Here is a 24262-nt window from a genome sequence, read left to right as displayed (position 1 = left end):
GTATACAGGTCCATCTAAAATTCATAATCTTGGGTGAAGTGTAGCCAGGTGAAGTGAATAAAATGTAGTATCTCATTACAGTGCCACTTGTGAAATGGTGGGATATATTAGGCAGCAAGTGAACACACAGTTCTTGAAGTTGATGTGTTCGAAGAAGGAAAAATGGGCAAGCCCTTAGCTAGAGGTTACCCTCTGTACCTGAGAGGTGAGTGCATTTAATGGTGTGTTGGGCATATATGCTTGTGTAGGGACTTTGAGAATTGACAGGCTGCTAGCTTAAATGTTTTGATCAAAATATGAACAAAATATTTGGTAGATACACTCGGATTTGTAATGGTTAACAATACTGATTCACAGCACTGAGGTCATGGATTTGATTCTCATCATGGCCCAACTGTTTGTAGTTTGTATATTCTGCCTGTGCTTGAGTGGATTTCCTCCAGGTACTCCGGTTTTCTCCCACAATCCAAAAATATATTGGAAGGTTAATTGGCCCCTTACAAAAAAAAAAAAATGAAACCTAGTAAGTATGTGTGTGTAAATGTAGTAGGGAATATAGATTGTAAGCTCCATTGGGGCATGGACTGATGTAAAATGGCCAAATATTCTCTGTAAAGCACTGCAGACTGTGTGTGCACTACATAAAAAACTGCCAATAAATAAAAATATGACATTAATATTGCCACGCAATGTATATGAAACACAGGAAGATTTTTGCTATTGGCACGAACAATAAAGTACTGCAAATCTATGTTTATGCTTCAACATATTAAAAAAGCACTAAAATTTATGGATGCTGGGAATTACTATTGTACAATTTATCAATGTCACATGTCAGACAAGAACACAATTGCATGGGCCTTTTAAAAGAAGTATTAGTTTTTCCAATTAAGTTTGAACTTTTACTATTACATACCCTCAAACACAAGAACAAAAACACCACAAGTGAAAATAATTTTATTTGTTGACAAAAACATTTTAAAAAAAATGGCCGTAACAAAAGAGGTACAATAAACATTCTCTATTTATATGTACACAATTTAGTAAAATAAGTATCTTAATTTTACATTTGTTTGTGCAAAAAAAATAATATTCAGCAAAATAATCAATTTAAAAACCTGAGGTTCAGCATTAAATCAAGAAAATAGTTTGTCTTTTCGGCAGTGTCCTCTCAAGTAAAATGATTATAGTCACTGCAGAATGGACTGAAGGTACCACACTAGCATTAACTTAACTGAGAATGAAGCAGATCGCCAACTACAATGTATAAGTCACACTATAATTAATGAAGTCTTCTAAACCAACAGTACAAAACAAAAGCATACTGTACATTCAGATAACCAATGGTGTGCTGGGTCCTCCCTGGAGAGGATGCAGCTAAAAAGTCTACAGTCACTATGTCAACAGTGACTATGTAGTTGGGAGAAAGTCGGTGCCAGGATCTATTTAAAGCATTTTAGCAGTGTGGGCATTATAACTTAACACGCCGCTTTAGGCTTTAGGAACATGTTTAAAGCTGTAATGCCTCCATGTGCTTTAAGAAGCATTTTAACAGTGTTGGGATACCGGCACCGGCTTTCTCCAGACTATATAGTCACTGTAGACTTACCGTATGTATTCCTCCATAGGGCAGTGGGGCCCAAACACTCTTCTTGAAGTGGATAAATGAGAAACTGTTCTGTGTTCCTAATTAAGTCCTGATATCTATTGACACCTGTGTGCAGATCACTACACAACTATATGTAAACATACCAGATGCATTACTAGCATGTCCTCTTATGTACCCAGATACACTTCACATTTAACTAAAGAAATTCATAGGATGAGCAGTGACTGATGTTTATTCATGCATATACTAGCGTATGGCACTGGTGCAGGTCATGATTGTTGGTAGTAATATTGAAGAATTACAAGTCTAAAATTTGTTTCAGTACAATATCAAAACCATCGTGGAAGAGTTTAACATTGGTAGGGGAGATTTTACGGCTTAAAAAAAAAAAAAAAAAAAAAAATGATAAAACAATTAAAAAGAATCTGCTTACATTCATGGCTAGGGTCAGTCATAGTGGAAAAGGGCGATGAACAGGCGAAACAATCAGACAAAAAGGCGCATGAAATGACAGGAAGATTATCAGAGGAGCTTCTATTTTAGAATACTATAAGAAATCCATAATGGTCATCTAAAAACAAAATGGATGGAGAACAACTCTTGGCCATGAGAGCACATTCTAATCAATGAAAGGGAATACTATGGAGAGGCATCTCCAGAAGATGAACAGAGGGATCATCCCTATGGGGTCATTTACTAAGCAGTGTTAGGAGACAGAGTGAAAAGTGATAAGGTGCCAGCCAATCAGCTCCCAACTGTCATTTTTCAAACACAGCTGTGAGATGACAGTTGGGAGCTGATTGACTGGCACCTTATCACTTTCTTATCACTTTTCACTCTGTCTCCTAACACTGCTTAGTAAATAGACCAGTGTCTTTTACAGACAAGAAGTTGTGTAAAATTGCCATTGGCCATGCTGTAAACTTGTCCTCATGGAGCAGAGAGTGAAGTAACGGGAGGGAGCTCATTTTGACCTGTAGTTGGCAATAGTGACATAATATAACAAATACTCAAATTTGATTTGAAAAATCCCTACTCTTGCCCTCCTATGCATTTTGCAGTCACTTACCATTAAATCCTCCACCATTATTTTTTTTAAATTAAAAATGCAAGACAGACATTTTTATAAATTACAAATAGACCATACCCCATTCAGAAAGCAAGGGACAACATATTATAATTCATACATACATAGGCCGTGGGATGCTACACCTTAACACGTAATGCCAAGGTGCCATGGACATAGGATTGGTGATCCTTATACCACTGCAGAGTAAACATGCATTATTTGAGCATTTAATACATGTTGGATGCACTGTAATATAAGACCATATGCTTAGCCAATATCCCAATTAGGAGTGGTAAACCGTATAATAAACAGAGAAAAAAAACCCTTCAATGACCAGGACAACACAAATAAACCTGTACTAGAAAAAGTCATCATACAAAAGTTTATCATACAGATATGAGGCATTCATATGACCATCAAAAAGCCCATTGTGGTTAGTCCTACTAAATTATTTCACACGTCACAATTTTAGTTTTCCCATTATAGATCATCATGTCCTTTAGTAGACCACTATGAAGTCTTGTAATTATCAACACAGATTAGCCCATAAGCCAATGACTGAAGATACTGACAGTCCTGCAAGCATCTGTAAAACAGTGTATCTAGATTTAGAACTGTCCTGCAGTTTCCGAGTAGTGCAACAAAAGTGATCTTTAAAATTTAAAGTCTCCACTTTGAAGAGAGCACTTAGAGCTGTGTACATTGCAGATGGGCATCATACAGATTGTGAAGAATATTGCAGCCATTCTCTCAACCGAGCTGCCCGTTCAACATATGCTCCAGACATTTCTCCTTATTCTTATAACTTTCCATTTGCTTTAGTCTGCTGGCGTTCATATTTCACAGAAATTATGAGAAAAACCAGGAGGGTTACAGCCTGTATTGCAGCCAGTAGGAAGAAATAATAGCTCAAGTGACATTCGTTGATGTTACCTAAAAAATATTAAGAACAGTATAAAAGAACAGCAACTTAATAAATAATATTGCGGAAGTACAACATTAAAAATGGTTCTGCGTCATGGTTGATAAACACTCTTTGGTCCCTTTCTTGTCATTTACAATATAAATATCTGTGTGCAACCAGTCCTAGACTAAAAATACATTATGGGCACACTGTAGACCAAAATCTACATTAGCAGCAAGGAACGCTAAACTCAACTGTATATTTATATGTAAAAGCCCATTTAAAATGGACCCACTAACCTCATCTGCCAAGAAGACTTATTGCTGGGAAACATGTAATCGCCCCCTTCGCACCTCCTCACAACAGCTTTAGATTTCCTAAATAGCCCTAACCCACTGGCGAGAAGATGCTCAGGAATAATGGCAACTGCTTACTGTAACATATATTAGGAGGGGCAGAAGACGGAAAGAATGTTCTGTTGTGCTGTCTCCTTTAAAGCCTATTTAAAGTAGAGACAGCCAGAGTTCCAGGTGATGTCTAGAACCAAATGAACTAGTCAAAGTTTAGATATTTTAGTTGTTGCAAAATAAAATTATTCTAAATAGACCTACAGTAATTGGTTTTCTATCTGGATAACTATTAAACAGTGTCATCAAGCACTAAATAAGTCAGTCACGCCAGCACCTCCTGTAGGTAACCAGTGTTTCATGGCAGGTGCAGATGGAAAATCTTAGCACAGCAGCTGTGTGTGTCTTAGAGTTTCTGATTTAGCAGTACTGACCATCAAGGAAGTGATGTGGGTGTCTGGCTGATGGGATTCCCCAAATAAATACTACCTTAGAGGAGGTTTGGAAAACACCTTTTAGATACTGAAACAGTGAAATGCGATGCCGTTCATACGTGTGTTATTTCACTTATTACACCTTTACTTTTATACTGCAATCACTCACCTTGGTCTTCATGACTGCTCATCCATCCAACTGAAGGCAAGGACACCAAGGCAAGAAGTCCATAGCCAACAAACGATCCAATCCCAGAAAAGAAAAAGAATAAGCCCATAATCGCACTCTGCATGGATTTAGGTGCAGCAGAGTATGCAAATTCCAGTCCTAATAAAAAAAGAAAACGACTGGTTAATCTCTAGATAATTTATATGCTGTAAAAAAAAAAAAAAAAATCTTTCACACCATCCCTACAATATATTCATGGACTCAAATTGGTTTAAAGATGTCAGACCATAGTCACTCTATCCTCTTTCAGTAATGAGCATAGATATCACACAAAGCACAGTACACTGCGAAGGCTAAAGTCCCCACTTCTCACAAAAACCTAGCTATTCTTTTCAATTCATGTTCATACCATTAACTCCTATTTGGGTCTAGGGAAAGCAACTGGCAATATAAAAAAATAAATAATGTATAGGCATAAGTGGATGGATGGATGAGAGAAACAGATATCTATATTTTAATTGAGGATGTGTGTCATGTCTCCAACATGTGCCCAAAGAGGCTACAACAGCATTTTGCAGTGCCCTGCACTACCCCCTGGTTTCTGCCTAGTTAGTCAAGGGTTCATCCTATAGCAAGATAATGACCCAAAACATAGCTACAGGGTATATCAAAGTATCCTTAGAGGAAAAGAACTAGATGTAGGCTTCAAAACATGGAATGGGCTGTACAGACTGCAGATTTAAATCCTTTCGGGCTGGTTTGGGATAAAAACTGGACAGACGGGTGAAAACAAAGCAAGTGCAACACATTTGAGGAAACTACTGCAATTGTGCTGTAAGAACTTCCCAAATAATATTTGAAATCCATTGTAGAAAGAATGCCATTTTTTATCAATAGACACCTGTGTGTAAGCTCTTACGAGCAGGGCCCTCTAACCTCTTGTACTTCTCCCTACTTTAGTTTCATCTACTTCTTACTCACCACTAGGGCACCTAGCACTTGGTTGCTTATGCTCTGTTACTTATCTGGGTGTTATGGTCACTAATGTAGCAATATATATTATCCATGTCCTGGTCCTGTATTGTATTGTACTGTAATTCGCTTGTCTACAACTTGTTTATGTGCTATGTAAGGTGCTGCGGAACATTTGTGACGCCATATAAATAAATTATAATAAGTGAATCTTTGAAACCATATTATCAGTAACTTCAAGGTCTTGCTACTAAGAAATATAAGACAACATGGGCTGAACACTGCAGTACCATTCACAGTCTGCAGACAGCATTACAATACAGCACAAACACTGCATTAGACGACCATAATTCTAAATCAGGTTTCAACACAATCAAACAATATCATCTGCCAGCAATGTAATACCCACCTTCCAGTGATAGGGTAAAAAAGTGCTTTTGTGAAATACTGCAATGCATTCTCAAAAAAAAACAAACCACACAACACTACACAGTCAGTTTGAAGTAAGTGTAAATAAAGGCAGTAATGTGATCCTGAATGCTTCACAAATACAAAAAGTTAAGTGATTTTCTCAAGAGCTGCAACAGCTTAATAGCACAAGATACCTGAGATATAGTTACCAGTCTAACAAGTGATTCATTTTCAAGATGAGGACTGTGAATTCATTGTAGGAAAGAGAGGAATACTGCTTTCATAAAATTATGAAACATACTAGATATGAGTAATGTAGGCGATTAAGAAAATTAAAATACAAAAAACAATACTGAAATAGACAATTGGCCACACTACAGTAGATCATGTTGTTCATCAGTTTTTTTCCAATATATAAAATGGTCTACACACAGTAAAATAAAATAAATGTTTATAATTACAATGATCGGTGTAAAAACATCCTGTTCAATGTACATTTCTAAAAAAATTCAATAATAAATAAATGCCTAAACATGGAAATATTCTACTTCTTTTCAGTAATACACAATACATAAAGCCTACTCCTGTACAGAAGTCTGACATAACCAACACTTCAAGTAAACATTTTTGTGGTGAAAAAAAGTGTAATGTGAAATTAGCCTAGTCTGCAATGCATTCAGGAATGGAGGGACAGTATAACAGAAACAGTTGTAAATTCTTAGAATACAGAGATGGAACAGCGCTAATATATGTTTAATAATATATAAATACATGTATGTGTTACCTAGAAAAATAATGTTGCCCACAAGTGAAATAATATAAAATAAGGGAACTGTATTACGGCAGTAAAAGGTAAAATTATAGAAATGATACCAATAGCTGCAGATAACGTGCATAAACATGTGTTAATCACTAAATATAGCAACATGAAACCTTATTTCATAAGCAGTCAATAATTCAGGTATCGGCAAATATCCGGTAATAGTCACGCTATGTGTTAGATAATTTACGTTAATAATTAGAAATAACTCCATTCATAAGCTCTATTAATTAGAAAACTCCATTCATAAGCAGTCAAAAATTCAGGTGTCGGCAAATATCCGGTAGTAGCAGTCACGTTTAACATGATTGGTACTTACCGGATATTTGCAGATACCTGAATTATTGACTGCTTATGAAAATAGGCCTCAGGTTGCCATATTTAGTGATTAACATATGTTTATGCATATTATATGCATCTATTAGCACCATTTTTGTTACTTACCTTTATTGTTCGAATACATTTCTCTTATGAATTTATTCATATTTCACCTGTGGATTTTTCTAGGTCACAAATACATAGATTTATATATTATTAAGCATATATTAGTGCGGTTCCATCTATGTATTTTGTAGTGTTCTCCTTGAGGATTGGTAACCCACAGGAACAGCGGCTTGGTGAGGTATTGAATTTGCCCACATTTTAGCATTTCATATTTATATTTACTAGCACCAGGAATCATTTGTTTAGTACATTCTGAGAACTTGAGAACTCAGAGTGTAAAATGGGGGTATAAAAGTACCAAATGAGTGTACTTTTTGGAGACATTTATGGGCCGATGCAGTTCAGCGCAGAGTCCCGCAGATTTGCCGTAGTTATGGTAAGGAAATCTCTCTTGCTTTTTGCTTGCTCTTTTATACGGTGCGAGCTAGAAACGGAGATTTCCCTGCCTGCATATCCCTCAACGTATTAGCCTGCCAGGTTCTGCTGCTAATTTTAATTCCCCTCTTAAAAAGTTGCGATCCCTTATAAGCCCCCCGTACTTCTTACCTGCTATACTGGCAAATATTTCACTAATTCCAATTAGCAGATACTGAGGCAGTTGCCACCATATGGCGAGATCAGCAGCATAATATGTGACATTTCCAATCTTTTGGGGAATTTTATTGACTGCCACAATCTCCAACCTTTTACTTTCAAGAATACCTATGATTTCAAAGGGAAGAAAAAAATAAATAGAACAGAACAAGCATTAAGAGTGTTCTCACAAATGTTTCAATGAAATACACCAGGCATATGGATTGTGTAAGAATATAAAAAAGGAGAAAGCAAAAATTAGATCTCCTACAACAGCTGTCCGGAGTAAGGAGGAACTTTTAATTGTTAAACATATACCGTAACATTTTACTAGGACTTTGTGAGGTGAAAAAGTAGCTAAGTAACCTGTCATAGCGACGGATCTTTGTTAGTTTTCACCATATTTGTACATAAATCTACACAACTAAGGCAAAATGTAATAGCCCACAGTTTTGTCTCATCTGATTTGGGCATAGATGTAATAGCCTGCGAGTTCCAGGAACCGGTGGGATTCTGGAGATTTAGGCCATAGATTTAAATCTGCAAATCAATTAAAAAAGGAAAATCTAGGTTAGTTTTGTCTTTCAATTATTGCCACTTTAAATCTATATGATAAATTGCCAGAATCGAGCCAGTTACCGCTAATCACAGGCTTTTACATTTGGGCTCAACCTGAAAGATCAAACTTGTAGGGGTCGATTCAATTCAACGCGAATTGTCAAGCCTTAACAAAGGTGTTAAGTTGCGTTAACCGGCATTTCCTGACCAAAGTGCCGGGCGCGCGGCTGTTAGCGCCGCGCTAAGCAGAAAAACAGCTGCACGCCCGGCACTTTGGCCGGAATCCTTAGCCTGCCCAAAGAGCGCACTGAATTGAATAGCTCCGGGAGCTTGGTCCCGGCGCTATTCAATTGGCATTGAATTGAATTGCCCCCATAGTGCTGAATGCATTCTGAACGGATAGGTGATAGAGGCTAGTTAGTACAGTTGGACACTGACTGTAGGCACTGTAAGATATCATCTAAATTAATTCACCATCAGTACAGGGTTGAATGATCCCGTTCAGATATTGATCAGGAAACACAATCCTTTTGGGACCATATTAATTTCAATCTGTAGAAAATTAGGACTGAAGAGACCTAAATATCTGGCAATAACGTAACACTTATGGACTCCTGTAGTGTAAAATGTGCTCATACTTCTCTTGTGTGTGTGTGAAGAGGTACTTTTAATGCCCTAAATCAGCAGAAGACATTCTCTCTTATTCGCACCTCAGGTACTCTAAGCTCCTGATTCCTGACAAAAGTTTTATTATCCTAGTGTCAGTTTACAGCGCTCAAAAGAAAGGCTATCCACCCTGCTGTATTTGTTTGTGCAGACTTTACTGCAGAAAATGTATTGTGGTCTTACATCTACAGTAGACTAGAGCTGGATACACACTGTACGATATATTGTCTATGATAGATCGGCATGATCATCATATAGTGTGTAATCTGAAGACCACCCAATTCATTGTACAATGATTGGGGGTCGCAACCCCCATCGGATGTGCTGCACGTCAGATGGGACGATTCCACGGACAATGTGGTATAGTCACATTAGACATGTAACGATATATTGCACTGTTGTATAGAGCATTATGCAGTGGGAACGGCAATGCGATAGATCGCCAGGTCATCCAGGTGTGTACCCAGCTTAAGGCCTCATGCACACAAACGTTATGGCACCTCTGATTTCACTTCCCCCAAATGCATTTCAAAGAGAGTGAAGCTGTGAAACAACTGATCCTCATGTAAAGATCATCATGAATGTAGTGTTACATTTAGCCAATGTAGAACAGATCACAAATGCTGAATTTATGCAACTTATTGCCATTTGTGATGTGCCCTCTCTTCTGTCAAAAATCCATGTACATACAAGCTAATCAAATATCCCACAGCTTGGTTATATTAGTGCTGCCCTGGTGCCCCTGGCCTTAGCTAGGCCCAATATCAGACAATCAGCTGATTGGAAGAGTTGTCTCCTCACCTGCAGCAGGGCTTGTTTCCTGTCTCATTTACAGTCTATATGCAGATATAGGAGCTGACTGCCCAGGTAGTCAACATGCTTTCCATGTCCCGCAGGTACACCAGCACAGGAATTGTATCAGGTCCTGACATAGGTAATCAAACTGCTGCAGGACACTTCAGTATTGGTTTTACAGATATGTAACACCACCTAAACTAATGCAGATATGCTGCATACATTATTTAAATTGATTCTTACCAGCAGCTAGAACTGAACAGGTTACGAAAAACATTCCAACAGCAATTCTCTTCAGGGATGATGGTAACAAGCCTCTTCTTTTCAAGTACGGGTCCACTAATTTATCTTTCAGAGGTATTAGGATCAAAATAAGTACCGCATCAAACATAGTAAGCCATGCAGCAGGAAACTGTAATACAAAATATAATAAATGCCGGCAATCCAAATGAGTACAATGTTAAGTAGAAAAACACTAAGTTCTATTTCACCAATAATTAATTTTCTCATAAATACTTAATTACAATGGAGCCCATTCTAGATAGAGACAGGGAGTTTAAAAGAAACACAACCTGATGGTATATAATAAAACTCCTGCTCTTCCAAGCAGTCTCTGAAAAAGCATACATACTGAAACATGGGCTGCCATGGAGTATTTAGAGGAAAAGGAATCAGTAAATGATAATTCGTTAATTTTCCCCAACATACTCCATGGCAGCCATCACAATGGGCTGGACCTAAGCAATTTAATAGAGGGGGATCTATTATCTATCTTCCTCGCTAAGCTGTGTTAGCCAACGCTGGACCTAGCATGAATGAATGAACGAATAAATAAATAATATATATATTATTTATTCATTCATATCTCTCCATCTCCGGGTTTTCACCCCAGACTCTGTTCCCGGAACGAGGCAAAACGTCATCTTCGCACTGTTGGATTCTCGCTGGTTTTGGATTCTATAAGAGATCCCCGCATGGGTGCCATTTTTCACTCCGGCTGCGGACAGTGAAGAGGGAGGGTGGGGGTTGCTGTGCTGGTGCTGCTGTTTGTCCATAGGGGCTGTGTTGTGCAGTGCTGTTGTCTCAAAGGCTGTGTTGTCCGTAAGAGCTGTGTGCAGACAGAAGAGGGGGGCTTCAGTGGCTCCTGTGTCACTGTTGTCTTAAAGGAGTGCTGTAGTGTTGTCTAGGGGGTGCTCTGTCCTACAGGAGTGCTCCACCCATGTGCAAAATAAATTTTATTTTTTCTGTGTTTGTGTGCGCGTTAGCCGCACGTGCATCAACAATTTAGCAGCGCCAAGCGTGCGCCTGTGTCATAAGTCAAGGGCCGGCTGGTCTGTTGAAGGGTGGTGTAACCCCCAAAGTGGCCAAAAAAATGAAAACATTTAAAAAGTGTTTATTTTTCGTGTTTATGTGCGCGTTAGCCGCACTTGCCTCAACAAAGGAGGAGGATGACATCTTGCCTCCGTAGAGCCAGTTTGTGCAGGGACAGATTAATTGCCAGCTTGTTTTGTGGGGGCCCAAAAGAACCATTTCAGCCACAGTCGTGTGGCAGACTCTGGCGCTGAAATGATTGGTTTGTTAAAGTGTGCATGTCCTGTTTACTCAACATAAGGGTGGGTGGGAGCTGCCCCCCCTCCAGTGTGTACTACGAAAGAGTGTTTAGTGCAGCCGGGAACCTTGTCAGCGAAAGGCGTAGGAGGTTGCTTCCACAGAATGTGGAGAAGATGATGTTCATCAAAATTAATTATCAGCTCTTCCAGGGAGACCAGCCTCCAGAACGTACAGAGGGACCTGTGGTGGTGGATTCCAGTGGGGACGAGTTAATACTCTGTGAGGATGAGGATGTACACACTGAAGAGGGTGAGGAATCGGTGGATGAGGAGGATGAGGATGACATCTTGCCTCCGTAGAGCCAGTTTGTGCAGGGACAGATTAATTGCCAGCTTGTTTTGTGGGGGCCCAAACGAACCAATCATTTCAGCCACAGTTGTGTGGCAGACCCTGGCGCTGAAATGATTGGTTTGTTAAAGTGTGCATGTCCTGTTTATACAACATAAGGGTGGGTGGGAGGGCCCAAGGACAATTCCATCTTGCACCTCTTTTTTTTTTTTCTTTGCAGTATGTACTCTTTGGGGCCTAGTTTTTCAAACTGCCATCCTGTCTGCCACTCCTAGATGGGCCACGTGTTTGTGCCACCCACTTGTGTCGCTTAGCATATTCATCCAGCTACCTCGGTGCAACCTTTTGGCCTAAAAACAATATTGTGAGGTGTTCAGAATAGACTGGAAATGAATGTTGTTGAGGTTAATAATAGCTTAGGAACAAAAAAGAAAAGAAAACAAAAAAATAAAATAAAAACACCACCCATATTCTGTGATTTTAGCTGTTTTTATGCTTTTTTCTAAAAAAATACAGATCCAAAACACAAAACCCAGAAGGGTGGTTTTGGCAAAACCAATCCAGATCAAACACCAAAATGTGGTGTGAAAAAAGTGCTGCTAAGTGAGAATGCTTTCAAAAATAGAAGTGGTAAAAATAAACTATTATCAATTAACAAAATGCAAAGTGGATGAAAAATCTAAGTCAATGTTTGGTGTGACCACCCTTTGCCTTCAAAACAGCATCAATTCTTCTAGGTACACTTGCACAAAGTCAGGAATTTTGTAGGATTATAGTCCAGTGTATGATTAACCAATCATACCAAAACAGGTGATAATGATTGTCATATGTAGGTTGAAATAGTCATTAAGTGAAATAGAAACAGCTGTGTAGGAGGCTTATAACTAGGTGAGGAACAGCCAAACTGTGTTACAAAGGTGAGGTTGGGGAAGACCGTTTCATGTCACAGGTCATACACAATGGCAAGACTGAGCACAGCAACAAGACAAGGTAGTTATACTGCATCAGCAAGGTCTTTCCTAGGCAAAGATTTCAAAGCAGACTGGGATTTCAAGATGTGCTGTTCAAGCTCTTTTGAAGAAGCACAAAGGACCGTAGACGCAGTGGTTGGCCAAAGAAACTTAGTGCATCAAAAGAAAGACACACCATGCTTCCCTTCGAAATCTGAAGATGTCCAGCAGTGCCATCAGCTCAGAACTGGCAGAAACCAGTGGTACCCAGGTAGACCCATCTACTGTACGGAGAAGTCTGCCCAGAAGAGGTCTTCATGGAAGAATTTTGGCCAAAAAGTCATACCTTCAACATGGAATTCAGTCGTCCATTTAGTGCTGAAACTTAATCCCTCTTGTATGAAATAAAGTATGTAAGGTACAGTTACCACTGTTGGGTACACTTTACCTTACCACCATGAAAAATCTTTCCTGTAATAGATTATGGAAGAGCTCTTTTTCTTGTCTGCATTAAAGTGTCAATTACTGTCTCTGATAATCCTTTTTCTCTAAGCTTCTGCTAAATTTCCTTCACGTTTGGGTGAAGGATGGGGCATTGACATAACAGGTCTGGATGAAGTGGTAAAGGTCTGGGCCCCTCCTGATGCATCTAGCAGGCCATCGGGAAACAAGGGCGCTGTGAGCAAAACAGAAGGATTACCATTACTTTTATTCCCCTTTCTTTTTCTCAACAGCTAAGAGGGAACAGAGAAAAAACTTCAGCTAACTGGAATGTCAATGGCAGGGACAGTACATCCACCCTTCCCTTTCCCCTGACGTTATGGTGAGAAAAAAACATTGGTACTTGTTGCCATGATATTCATTTGGCCACTAGAGTGAACTGCTTTTTGCTTTATGGCCCATTATCCTGTTATCACTTGATTCCAGCTCAAATAATTTGCTACAACATTATTCTTTCCAGCCACATGATATGTTGAGAGTAATTTCAGACTTCTTTCTGCCTAGTGTAGCAACTTTGATACATACTTCATTGTCACTTTGCTTTTTGTGCTGACTTGATGATTTATAAAGGCTGCTGCTATTCTTTTATCTGAGCAGATTTTAGCATGTTGCCCACTGAGCTGTGGGTCTATTTCAGAGGTACACGCAAATCCCATCACGGCTTCGATTGCGTATGTAGCAGGTGTGCAAAAGTAAGCAAACGTTGCAGCAGTAGGAATTTCTACTGATATACCCACTAGTGCAGTCTCAAATCCGACATCTGCGTACAATGATGCATCATCGATCTTCTGAGCAACCCTATGATCACTCAGAATGTCACAAGTAAGCCGCCGGGGTCTTTATCACTGCATATGAATTCACATACGCCGGGGTCTTGATGCACCTGCGTTTGCCTCGCCACCCCCTGTAACTTCCCACAAACTGTCAATCCCACTGCATCTATCGTCACAAATCAACTTGGCACATGCTCAGTATAAAAAAAATTAGTAACTTTCAGTCTTGCTCTGCTATCAGAGTGTGTCTCCTTGCTTTTAAAAACCATTAATCTTTTAAAAATGTACTGCCTTCCTGAAGGCTTATTACCTTTGACACACTGAATGTATGTAACGTATCACTTCTGTCTATTCTACCCACTAAGCTGTACATGCTCTTGAAATCTGTCCTGATAAGTTTTGCTATGCAGCTCATGCACCATTTTAGTTGCCCTTCCCCAAATTTTTATCTGTTGTATTAAATGTCTTTTGGAGGACATCCAGAAGTGTACATAGTACTCAAGGTGAGGTCTCACCAGTGACCTGCAGAGAGGCAATACAAGGTCAGTCTTCATGCTACTAATACTATTTGCTTACTTAACTTGATATCATCTGAAAATATCTCCAAGGTCCCCTTCCCTCTGGTGTTACATCATTACACATTCTTTATTCTACTTTCAGTGTTTGTGCTCTGCGCCCATCACATTACATTTAGGATTCCACTCCTTAGTCTATAGCTGGGTACACACTATACGTCGTGTGTAGCCAGCGATGCGACTCACAATCCCTTTGCCGACGGGCCGACATATCGGGAGGTACGTACACACTGGGTGATCTGGTGCCCGACATGCCGGCCCCCGCGCATCACCTGATTTGACTGCATGTACAAAAGATAAGGCGATGCGACTGATGGCCCAACGGGAACGCACACTACATGATGTAGTGCATACACATTGGACGATTTTAACAATGTGTTGTTCCGATGCGTCGGAATTAGCCAAATCGTTAATAAAATAGTCTAGAGTGACGGGGCCTTATATCTCCATTTTCACCAAACCACTATATATTAAAACATCTGGGAAAACAAGAATATAACAGTATCATCTGCAAAACAGCATAACTTCCTTTGCAGACGACCCTTAAGCTGGGTACATACTACGCAATGTGTTGTTCGTACAGGTTGGCTATGATATCCCAGCGGCTATCAAATACCGATGCCTGAAGCCAGACTGTTGAAAATCCCTACTATGGCTGGTAAGTACCCTAACCCCCCCTTGTTGGTAGCTAACCTCCCTGGGGGGTGACTAACCCCTCCCCCCCTTCCCAGCACTTGTAACTAACCCTCCCGGGGGGTGCCTGACCCTAATCCCCCCATCCCCAAGCTAATACCAAAAGGTAGGCCACATACTTACCTTCGGGATGCTGGCTGTCGGGACACAGACGCCGGTATCTTCATCCTCTTCGGGATGCCGGCATCGGGATATTCGTCCTGTTCGGGACTCCAGTGTCTGGATTCAGAGGCCGGCATCCCATCCGCCAGCATCCTGACTACATCCCGTTCGTAAACTACGTAGTTTAGGACATATCAGGTCGGCCCAGAAGCACAGTCAATGCAGATATCGGTACATCTGCCTGGGTGTACGGGCGACCTGCAGAACACTTGCTGCAGGAACAGTCAACACTGACATCACAACTGGGCGGGCAAAGTTAAATACTCTAGTGGCTGATTGGCAAGTGCGTATATATATATTCACCAAATCAGCCTCCAGGTCAGCGGGACAGCCATTCAGGCGCTATAACCGAACATGACTGAGCACAGAAGTACTGCACTGGTTAGCAACTCTTTCTCTGAGCTTATACCACTGCCTACATTACTCCAATATATCCTCTTAAACAAATCTTTATCCTTTCCATCATCTCTAAATACAAAGATATAGATTTTCTAAATGTCTACATTGTATGTTATAGAATGTTTCTCAGAGGCATGCTGCTGATATGCTCGGGACATACACTCATATTACCATTCATATGTTCAGGCTTCATTGAGGTAAGGATAAGTAATTTGCTACATCTGCAGAATATACCAATGGGACTGCAATGGACATGTGTATATAAATACTGAATGTGCCTCTTACACACTGAAAAGGACCGATGCCAGGCATAACTAGGCTAAAGCTGCATCACGGCACCACTCCTCTGCATCACATACAGGCGGCTACTATAAAGTACTCACTTCTGTATCAGAGTTTTCTCATACTGTCCAAACTGAGGGGTTAGGACCATAATATGTAGCTTATGGTAACTTTATAATACGGTATAGATTTCCGTTATGGACTACTTGCCACAAAGAAAAAAAAAAGGTAAACAAAAGACCCTACATTATTTGACCACCAATAAGGTATGATGTGGGCGAATTGCCATTGGAATAGCATAGAATCTCCGGCAACGGCACAGCAATTTGTCCACTTTGCAGCGCGATCTCGCCCCAGATTCACGCTTTGTGAGTCCAGAGGTACCGTAAGCAAGGCATATAGCCGCACTAATTCGCACCAAATTGGAGTAACCCCCATGTATCTTCCAGTATTTACTGACTGATTTATAAACTGTTCACATTCAAGCAGTTCAAGTCAGACAACTCACACTTTGGTTTTATCTAGAGTATATAAATGGAAATCTTAATACACAAGAGCTCTGTTAAGCCTTTCCTTGTTTATTAACCGCACAAACAAGGGACCATTATAAAAATATACACAAATAGTAAAGCTTACCTTGTGATTTGCATTATTAAATATTTGTGGGATTCTCAAATGAAGGCTCTGAAGTACGTATGTAGTTTGCATCTATAAAAGAGAAGTATTACAATTTTTCAATCAGATCTATTTCAAATAGGTCGAATGTAGTAATTAACAGTTGCAGAAAGGATAAATTAGCACACTGTCTTTCATATTATTTCTGTCACTATAATAGCATTCACATTTGAAAAGCACAATTTTAAATATAAAATAAAAGTGCATTTTATCACAAGAACAGGGAAGTTTTAATTTGCAAGAAATAAAAAAAAAAAAAAAACACAGATGTGACAGATTAAAAATATGAGATATGGTAAGAACTTACCCTTGTTATCTCTATTTCTACGAAGTCCATAGGGTTCCACAGGATACCTTGGGGTATAGGTGTGACGTCAGTCGCAGGGCACCAAAGAGTTAAGCTTTCAGCCTCCCAGGATGCACTAGGTCCCCCTCCTATACCCCGCCCCCAGGCCAAGGCACCTCAGTTAGTTACCAAGCCATAGGCCGGAGGAGGAGAAGGAAGAGAGAGAACAAAGATCTGGACACATACAAGAATCACATTCTCACCAGAGGGAGACGGAAAACCGGTGACCAGAGCAAAGCCCATCTGCAGCACAGGTGCGACAGGGCGGGAGTCCTGTGGAACCCTATGGACTTCGTAGAAATAGAGATAACAAGGGTAAGTTCTTACCATATCTCATATTTTCTACTTCAGGGTCCATAGGGTATCCACAGGATACCTTGGGGATGTCCCAAAGCAGTATCCTTTAAGGGTGGGGACGCTCCTGTGCAGAAAGGAGAATCCGCCGCCCGAAGGAAGCATCCTGAGAGGCGAAGGTGTCAAACCTGTAATACCTCACGAAGGTATGGACAGAAGACCACGTAGCAGCCTTGCAGATCTGAACTGCCGAGGCACCACGTCAAGCTGCCCACGAAGGACCCACAGACCTAGTGGAATGAGCCTTCAGAGAAGGAGGGACCGGTAGGCCCTCATGAAGATAAGCTTCAGAAATAGCCATACGGATCCAGGCTGCCAAAGTTTGCTTTGAAGCAGGCCAACCCTTTTTACAGAAGCCATAGAGGACAACAAAGCGTCCGACTTCCTAAACAAAGAAGTGCGGTCCACATAAGTCCTTAAGGCCCGCACAACATCCAAAGAGGCCTCACCCACGGAAAGACCCGGTGAGTTAAAGGCCGGAACAACTATTTCCTCGTTAACCTGAAACTGGGAAACAACTTTGGGGAGAAACTCGGGCCGAGTGCGGAGCACTGCCCTGTTCCCATGAAAAAAACCAAGAAAGGGGGTCTACAAGAAAGAGCCCCTAACTCAGAAACACGTCTGGCTGAAGCAACGGCCAGAAGGAAAACAGTCTTAGCTGTTAGCCATTTAATATCCACTGAGCCCAGTGGTTCAAACGGCGGTCCTTGGAGAGTCCTCAGGACCACAGCCAAATCCCAAGGCGCCACAGGTGGAACAAAGGGCGGCTGAATACGGAGAACACCTTGCATAAAGGTGCGCACATCCGGGATTGTAGCAATCCTACGGTGAAACCAGACAGATAGGGCCGAAACCTGTACCTTCAAAGAAGCAAGGCGAAGCCCATGATCTAGTCCCGCTTGCAGGAAGGCGAGAATCCGAGACAGACGAAACTCCCGCGGTGCATAACCTCTCGGTCGACACCACTGGAAGAACGTATGCCACACGCGATGGTATATCCTCGCGGAAGACGGTTTCCGAGCTCGTAACATGGTACACACCACAGAGCTGGCAAACCCCCAGGACCTCAGCATGGCCGTCTCAACAGCCACGCCGCCAAAGACAGCCGAGTCAGGTCCGGGTGAAGACAAGGACCCTGAGACAGAAGGTCCGGTCGTAGCGGCAACCGCAGAGGACTGTCCACGGACAGACCCTGAAGGTCTGAGAACCAGTGCCGTCTGGGCCACGCGGGAGCTATCAACAGGAGCGTCCCTCCTTCCTGTTTGAATTTCCGGATTACCCGTGGAAGAAGGGAGACCGGAGGGAACAGGTATGCGAACCTGAACGTCCACCGGACGGACAGAGCATCCACCAGAGACGCCCCTTGGTCTCTTATGCGAGACCCGTACACCGGCAACTTGTTGTTGTGCCGGGACACCATGAGGTCGATTTCTGGAAGACCCCACCTGTCCACCAGTAGTTGAAAAACGTCCGGGTGCAGGGACCATTCCCCTGGATGAACGTCCTGGCGACTTAGAAAGTCCGCCTCCCAATTTAGCACTCCCGGGATGAAGACCGCTGATATGGCCGGAAGATTGCGCTCCGCCCAAACCAGGATCCGAGAGACCTCTACGAGAGCCGCCCGACTGCGAGTTCCTCCTTGCCTGTTTATGTAGGCCACGGTGGTAGCATTGTCCGACTGGACCTGCACCGGGTGACCCTGGAGAAACCGCTGTGCCTGCAGGAGAGCATTGAAGACCGCACGGAGTTCCAAGATATTTATTGGAAGCTCCGCTTCTGTCGGTGTCCACCTGCCCTGGAACAAGTGTGGACCCGAAACTGCTCCCCAGCCCCGAAGACTGGCGTCCGTTGTCAACAGGACCCAATTTGGAACCCAGAACGGACGTCCCTTGTTGAGGTGGGTCATCTTTAACCACCACGCAAGGGACAGGCGAACCTCCGGGGTGAGCACAATCGTCTGGAACTTCAGAGACTGAGGCAGCCCGTTCCACTTGGACAGGATCAGGTGCTGCAGAGGTCTAGAGTGAAACTGGGCGTATTCCACCATGTCGAACACCGACACCATGGAGCCCAGTAACCTCATCGCCGAGTGTAAGGACACCCGGCGGCTGTGCAGACAACTGCGCACCCTTGACTGTAAAGCAGAGATCTTGTCCTCCGTCACGAAGATCCTTTGCTGTCCCGAGTCCAATAAGGCTCCAAGATGCAGAATCCTCCGAGACGGGATTAGAGTGGACTTCTGCCAGTTAATTAGCCAGCCGTGCCGTTGCAGCAGTGCAATGGTCAGGTCCAAGTGGTGTAACAGGAGCTCTGGAGATCCTGCCACCAATAACAGGTCGTCCAAGTACGGCAACATGCGGACTCCTTGCAGCCGCAGAGAAGCCGCCATGACCGCCATAGCGTCCTGTATGTCCAATGACACCATGTAGTCCCCAGGTTCCAGCGCCAGAATGATGGACCGTAGGGTCTCCATCCGAAACTTCGGGACCCGCAAAGACTTGTTGAGTGCTTTGAGGTTGAGAATCGGACGATATGACCCATTGGGTTTCTGTACCAAAAATAGATTTGAATAGAAACCCTGGCCCCTCTGGGAGAATGGAACAGGCACTATAACTCCAGCCTGGAGCATAGTGTGCAATACCTTCCGCAGCTCCGTAGCCTTGTTTCGGTCTGATGGTAGACCCGTGGTGAAGAATCGAGCCGGGGGTCTGTGCCGGAAGGAGAGGGCGTACCCGTGAGAGACCACCTCCAGAACCCAAGTGTCTGTCGTAGTGAACGACCAACACCGGGAGAACTGCAGCAGGCGGCCTCCCACCCTGGGATCCCCCAAGGGGAGACCCGGACCGTCAGGCCGCAGGCTTGTCATCTGGCTTGGGGGCCGGACGTCTGGTACTCCATGCCTGTTTCCGGGGCTTGCCCGATTTCTTAGGGCCAGCCTGTCGAGGAAACGACTGTGGTTTGGGCCTGCCCTGGGCCCTAGATGACCGAAAGGACGATGGTCCAGAACCAGAAGGAGCAGCGGCCGACGGGAGACAAGCAGATTTGGCTTCCGCCAGCGTGGCCACAATCTTATCCAGATCCGGACCGAAGAGAACTTCTCCGGTAAACGGCAACGCTTCCAGACCTTTCTTGGATCTGCGTCCGCCTTCCAGGATCGCAGCCACAAGGTGCGACGAGCAGCTACCGCTGCTGAAGAAATTCTAGACACCAGAGTAATAATGTCTAGAGCCGCCTCGTTGATGTAGGTGGCCGAATCACGGAGATTGCCAATCAACTCCGCTTGTTCGGCCGGACAGTCGGATTCAAAAGAAGCCTCTAATGAATCCGCCCAGCGCTCCATCGCTCTGGCAACCCAGCAAATGGCCATAGCCGGCCGTGCTGCCCCCCCTGCAAGGGAATAAGCGGACTTCAGGCAGATTTCTACCTTGCGGTCCGTAGCATCCTTAAGGGAGGACATGGATGGCATCGGCAATGTGGCACTACGGACAAGACGGGTCACGTGAGAATCCACCTGTGGAGGGGATTCACACTTAGCAAAATAATTATCCGCGAACGGATAAGACACCGCCAGGCGTCTCTGCGGCTGGTATCTTTTGCCAGGTTGTTTCCACGCCTCCTCTAAATGGTCCACCAACTGACCCGAAAGAGGAAAGACTGTGGCATCGCCCTTCACATCTTTGAAAAAGGCATACTTAGATTTAGCCGCTGGGGGAACTTCGTCCTCAATCACCAAGGCTGTGCGGACCGCCCGAATAAGTCCAGGAATATATACTTTGGACTTAGCATCAGCGTCCTTAGTATGGAAAGGTTCCTGATCGTAAGGATCCAGAATCTCCCCATCATCAGACGTCCCTTCGTCATCCTCATAAGGAGCGGACAGAGACGCCACCGGCCTTTTATGAGGCCGCATCACAGACTCCCCTTGCAATACATCCGACAAGTGCTGTAAAGAACTCGTCAGGGAGTTAACCCACGCTGGCTCCTGAGAACCCGGGAGCGGGGAAATAGGGAGACTGTGGGGTACCACCAATTGTCGTGGGAACCCCTGCATGGGTGACGACACCACAGACTGCTGGGACAAACCCATCGGAGTAAACGCGGGCTGCGGAGCTAACTGGCCCACTAAAGCTGTTAACGCCTGAGCGAAACAAGCCCAGGGCGGCTCCTGTACCGGTGCTGTAACCGTAATAGGCCGCGCCATGGACAACACTGCCGGCAAAGGCCCTCCGCGCTACCCTCCCCCTCCGCTAACGGTACTTTGCACGTGGTACACTATAGCCGGAGGGGAAAATCACTTTCAGACATGATGGCACCACGTATGTGACCTCTCTCACCAATTAAGTATTAAATAGGCGAGAGACCACCCTGCAGCACCGCACCGCAAGGGCTTTAGCAGAAAGAACAGGGACAGTAATAAAGCTGACAGTTTAGTGAAGAATAGTTACAGGCAGCGCTAGCACAGTCACATACAATGCAGAGAAATAACAATTCCTGCACTAACAGCGCTGATCACTCAACTACACAGACACAGGGCCTGGTAGGACACAGCGCTGCATACACAGACCTGAGCCACAGCGGAGGAGAGGTATGCGGGGGGACCCAGACCACGATGCTTCCTTCCAGACTTCCAGCAGCGTTCACCATGCGTTGCAGAGAAGATGGCCGCCGAGGAGCAGAGAGAAGCTGGCCTGGGGGAGGAGCGCTGACACAGGACCAGTCAGCACAGTGCAGAGAGGGCTGTGTGCAGCGGGGGAGGCGCCGGCTGTGAGACAGGGAAGGCGCGCTCCCCTGGCATGCATTTAACCCCTGGGACGCCGCAGCGCTACCGCTCTGCTGCGGTCCGCTGTCCCAGGGGGTAGTGGAAGCGCAGGTTGGTCGCCTGGCTCCACGCTGCAGCCAGTCCCCAGGGAGCCCCCTGCCTGGGGACTTAGGACCATGTGATCAGCGGGGACCCACCGCGGGACCCCGCTGCTTACCTCTGTCCCCCTTGAATCCGGCCATGGTCCGGAGCATCTGGGGTCACCGCTAGCTGTGACCCCAGACGCCCACCAGCATCCCCGGATCAGTACCGGCGTTCTGGTACCGGCGGGGTGTAGGGAAGACAGCATGGACGTCAGGACTGACTGTCCATGCTGTTCATCCAGATGTGCAGCCACAGCTGCATGAAGAAAAAGCTTCAGGGGCTCTTCTAGCCCCCACTCCAACAGGTGCACCCGACTCCGGCCGGGCACCAAACTAAACTGAGGTGCCTTGGCCTGGGGGCGGGGTATAGGAGGGGGACCTAGTGCATCCTGGGAGGCTGAAAGCTTAACTCTTTGGTGCCCTGCGACTGACGTCACACCTATACCCCAAGGTATCCTGTGGATACCCTATGGACCCTGAAGTAGAAAGTAGGTGTACGTTATTCCCAAAACACACAAATAAACTAATCAGCCTTTAAAAAAAATAAAATAAATAACTTTACAAGGCCTGTTCATAAATAGGGTAATTACTTAACAGGTCACCATAACTGTTGGGTATGTAGGATGCAAAGAAAAATAATTATACTTTAGTTTCTCTATATTTTGGTTACAGTCAAACCATCAAGGGATTTGTCTAAATGTGTGTTACATACACACAACTACACGTCACGTATATTATAGTATATAGAATTTAGAAGCCAGCAGAATCTCCTAAAACCAGGGAGCAGATGCTTAAAAAAAAAAAAAAATTACATTTTAAAATAAGAAAAAAGGTTAACATTTCTTCTAAACTAAACCTCTAGCTAACAATTAGAATATAGATAAGAGCTGTATAGCTTTCACCTAACAAAGCCCCACAAGTCTGAAGCAACCATACACTTTCAGAGGGGCAGGATGACTGCACATTAACAGAATCCATCTCATTAACATATATGCTAAGTGAAACCAGCATTATCAAAGATATATATTTTTTTTATCTTTAAATACACCAACATATGTACCCATGTATGTATACAAACTTGCAGAGCTCTCCAGTCACTGAAGCAGCAATGTTTGCATAGATGTTTTGGTCAGTGAAAAAGTGCTCTTCAGAGACCGAAATGATAGATATAACTTTGTAGTTTCCCCTTTACCTGGAGAGTGCTGGTCTATTTAGCCAACTGGCGTATTCATCTACTTGTTAGGTTATAGCTAGCACCCAGTCTGTGGCCCTATGTAGAAGTGAGCTATAACACAACAGAATAGGAGAATGATCGATACAGACACACCTATGGGACCTAGGTCATTGATCTAAACACCGACCTGAAAATACACAGTCCAATAAGGAATAAGTGCCAAGAAGACAGGTATCGTCTTTACAAGGGCTTTCACATCTTCTACTTTATCTTCTCTGAACGGTCCTCCGTGTGAGGCCTTTGCCATGTCCAGGATGCCTTGGTTATGTCTCTTTGCACCATTGTTTTGGCTGTTGACATAAAAAACAAACAAACAAAAAAAAAAACACGACATGTATAAATATGAATGGACACGACAAAATATGTGCAGCACAATATATGGTAAGGTAAAAGGCAGTGTTATACTCTTTGAAACTGAACCTAATCGAGCTGTAATCCATTTGTATAATTATACTCAATACCTACATAACATTGAAATGAGTATCTAAGCTGGCAAAAATAACGAAGTTTTTTGGGAAAAATAAAGTGAGGGGCCTTTTTAATCAAAAGATACAGGAAAAGATAAAGGAAAACACACTCACCAGGACCCAGAATATGGAAAATTAACTCACTAGGATGCATTTTCCAGCCCAGATTTAAGCTGGTTACACACAATACGACCCATTGACTGATCCATCATTCCAAAGCGGGGTCGGAACAGATCGTGCGGAACGCATAGTGTGTACGGACTAACTGCGGGCTCCCGT

At 43.4% G+C, this 24262-nt stretch overlaps 1 protein-coding gene across 1 annotated transcript in view; it reads right to left on the bottom strand.

The window, feature by feature from the left end:
- Positions 1–2431: 2431 nt before the first annotated feature.
- Positions 2432–24262, bottom strand: part of SLC15A4 (solute carrier family 15 member 4) — a 43418-nt gene continuing 21587 nt past the window's right edge. Inside the window, exons 3-8 of the mRNA XM_088482109.1 lie at positions 23644–23806; positions 16642–16713; positions 10015–10183; positions 7726–7881; positions 4533–4691; positions 2432–3611 (exon numbers count right to left, since the gene is read on the bottom strand). Coding sequence (XP_088338235.1) covers positions 3478–3611; positions 4533–4691; positions 7726–7881; positions 10015–10183; positions 16642–16713; positions 23644–23806 — 853 coding nt within the window. The 3' untranslated portion in view covers positions 2432–3477. The remainder of the gene's footprint in view (positions 3612–4532; positions 4692–7725; positions 7882–10014; positions 10184–16641; positions 16714–23643; positions 23807–24262) is intronic.

This window comes from Taudactylus pleione, unplaced genomic scaffold (assembly GCF_031769625.1).
Source record: "Taudactylus pleione unplaced genomic scaffold, aTauple2 ptg000282l, whole genome shotgun sequence".
In the NCBI taxonomy this organism is placed as follows: domain Eukaryota; kingdom Metazoa; phylum Chordata; class Amphibia; order Anura; family Myobatrachidae; genus Taudactylus; species Taudactylus pleione.
Note: the sequence above shows the minus strand (reverse complement) of the source record. Positions and strands in the feature narration are given on the sequence as shown.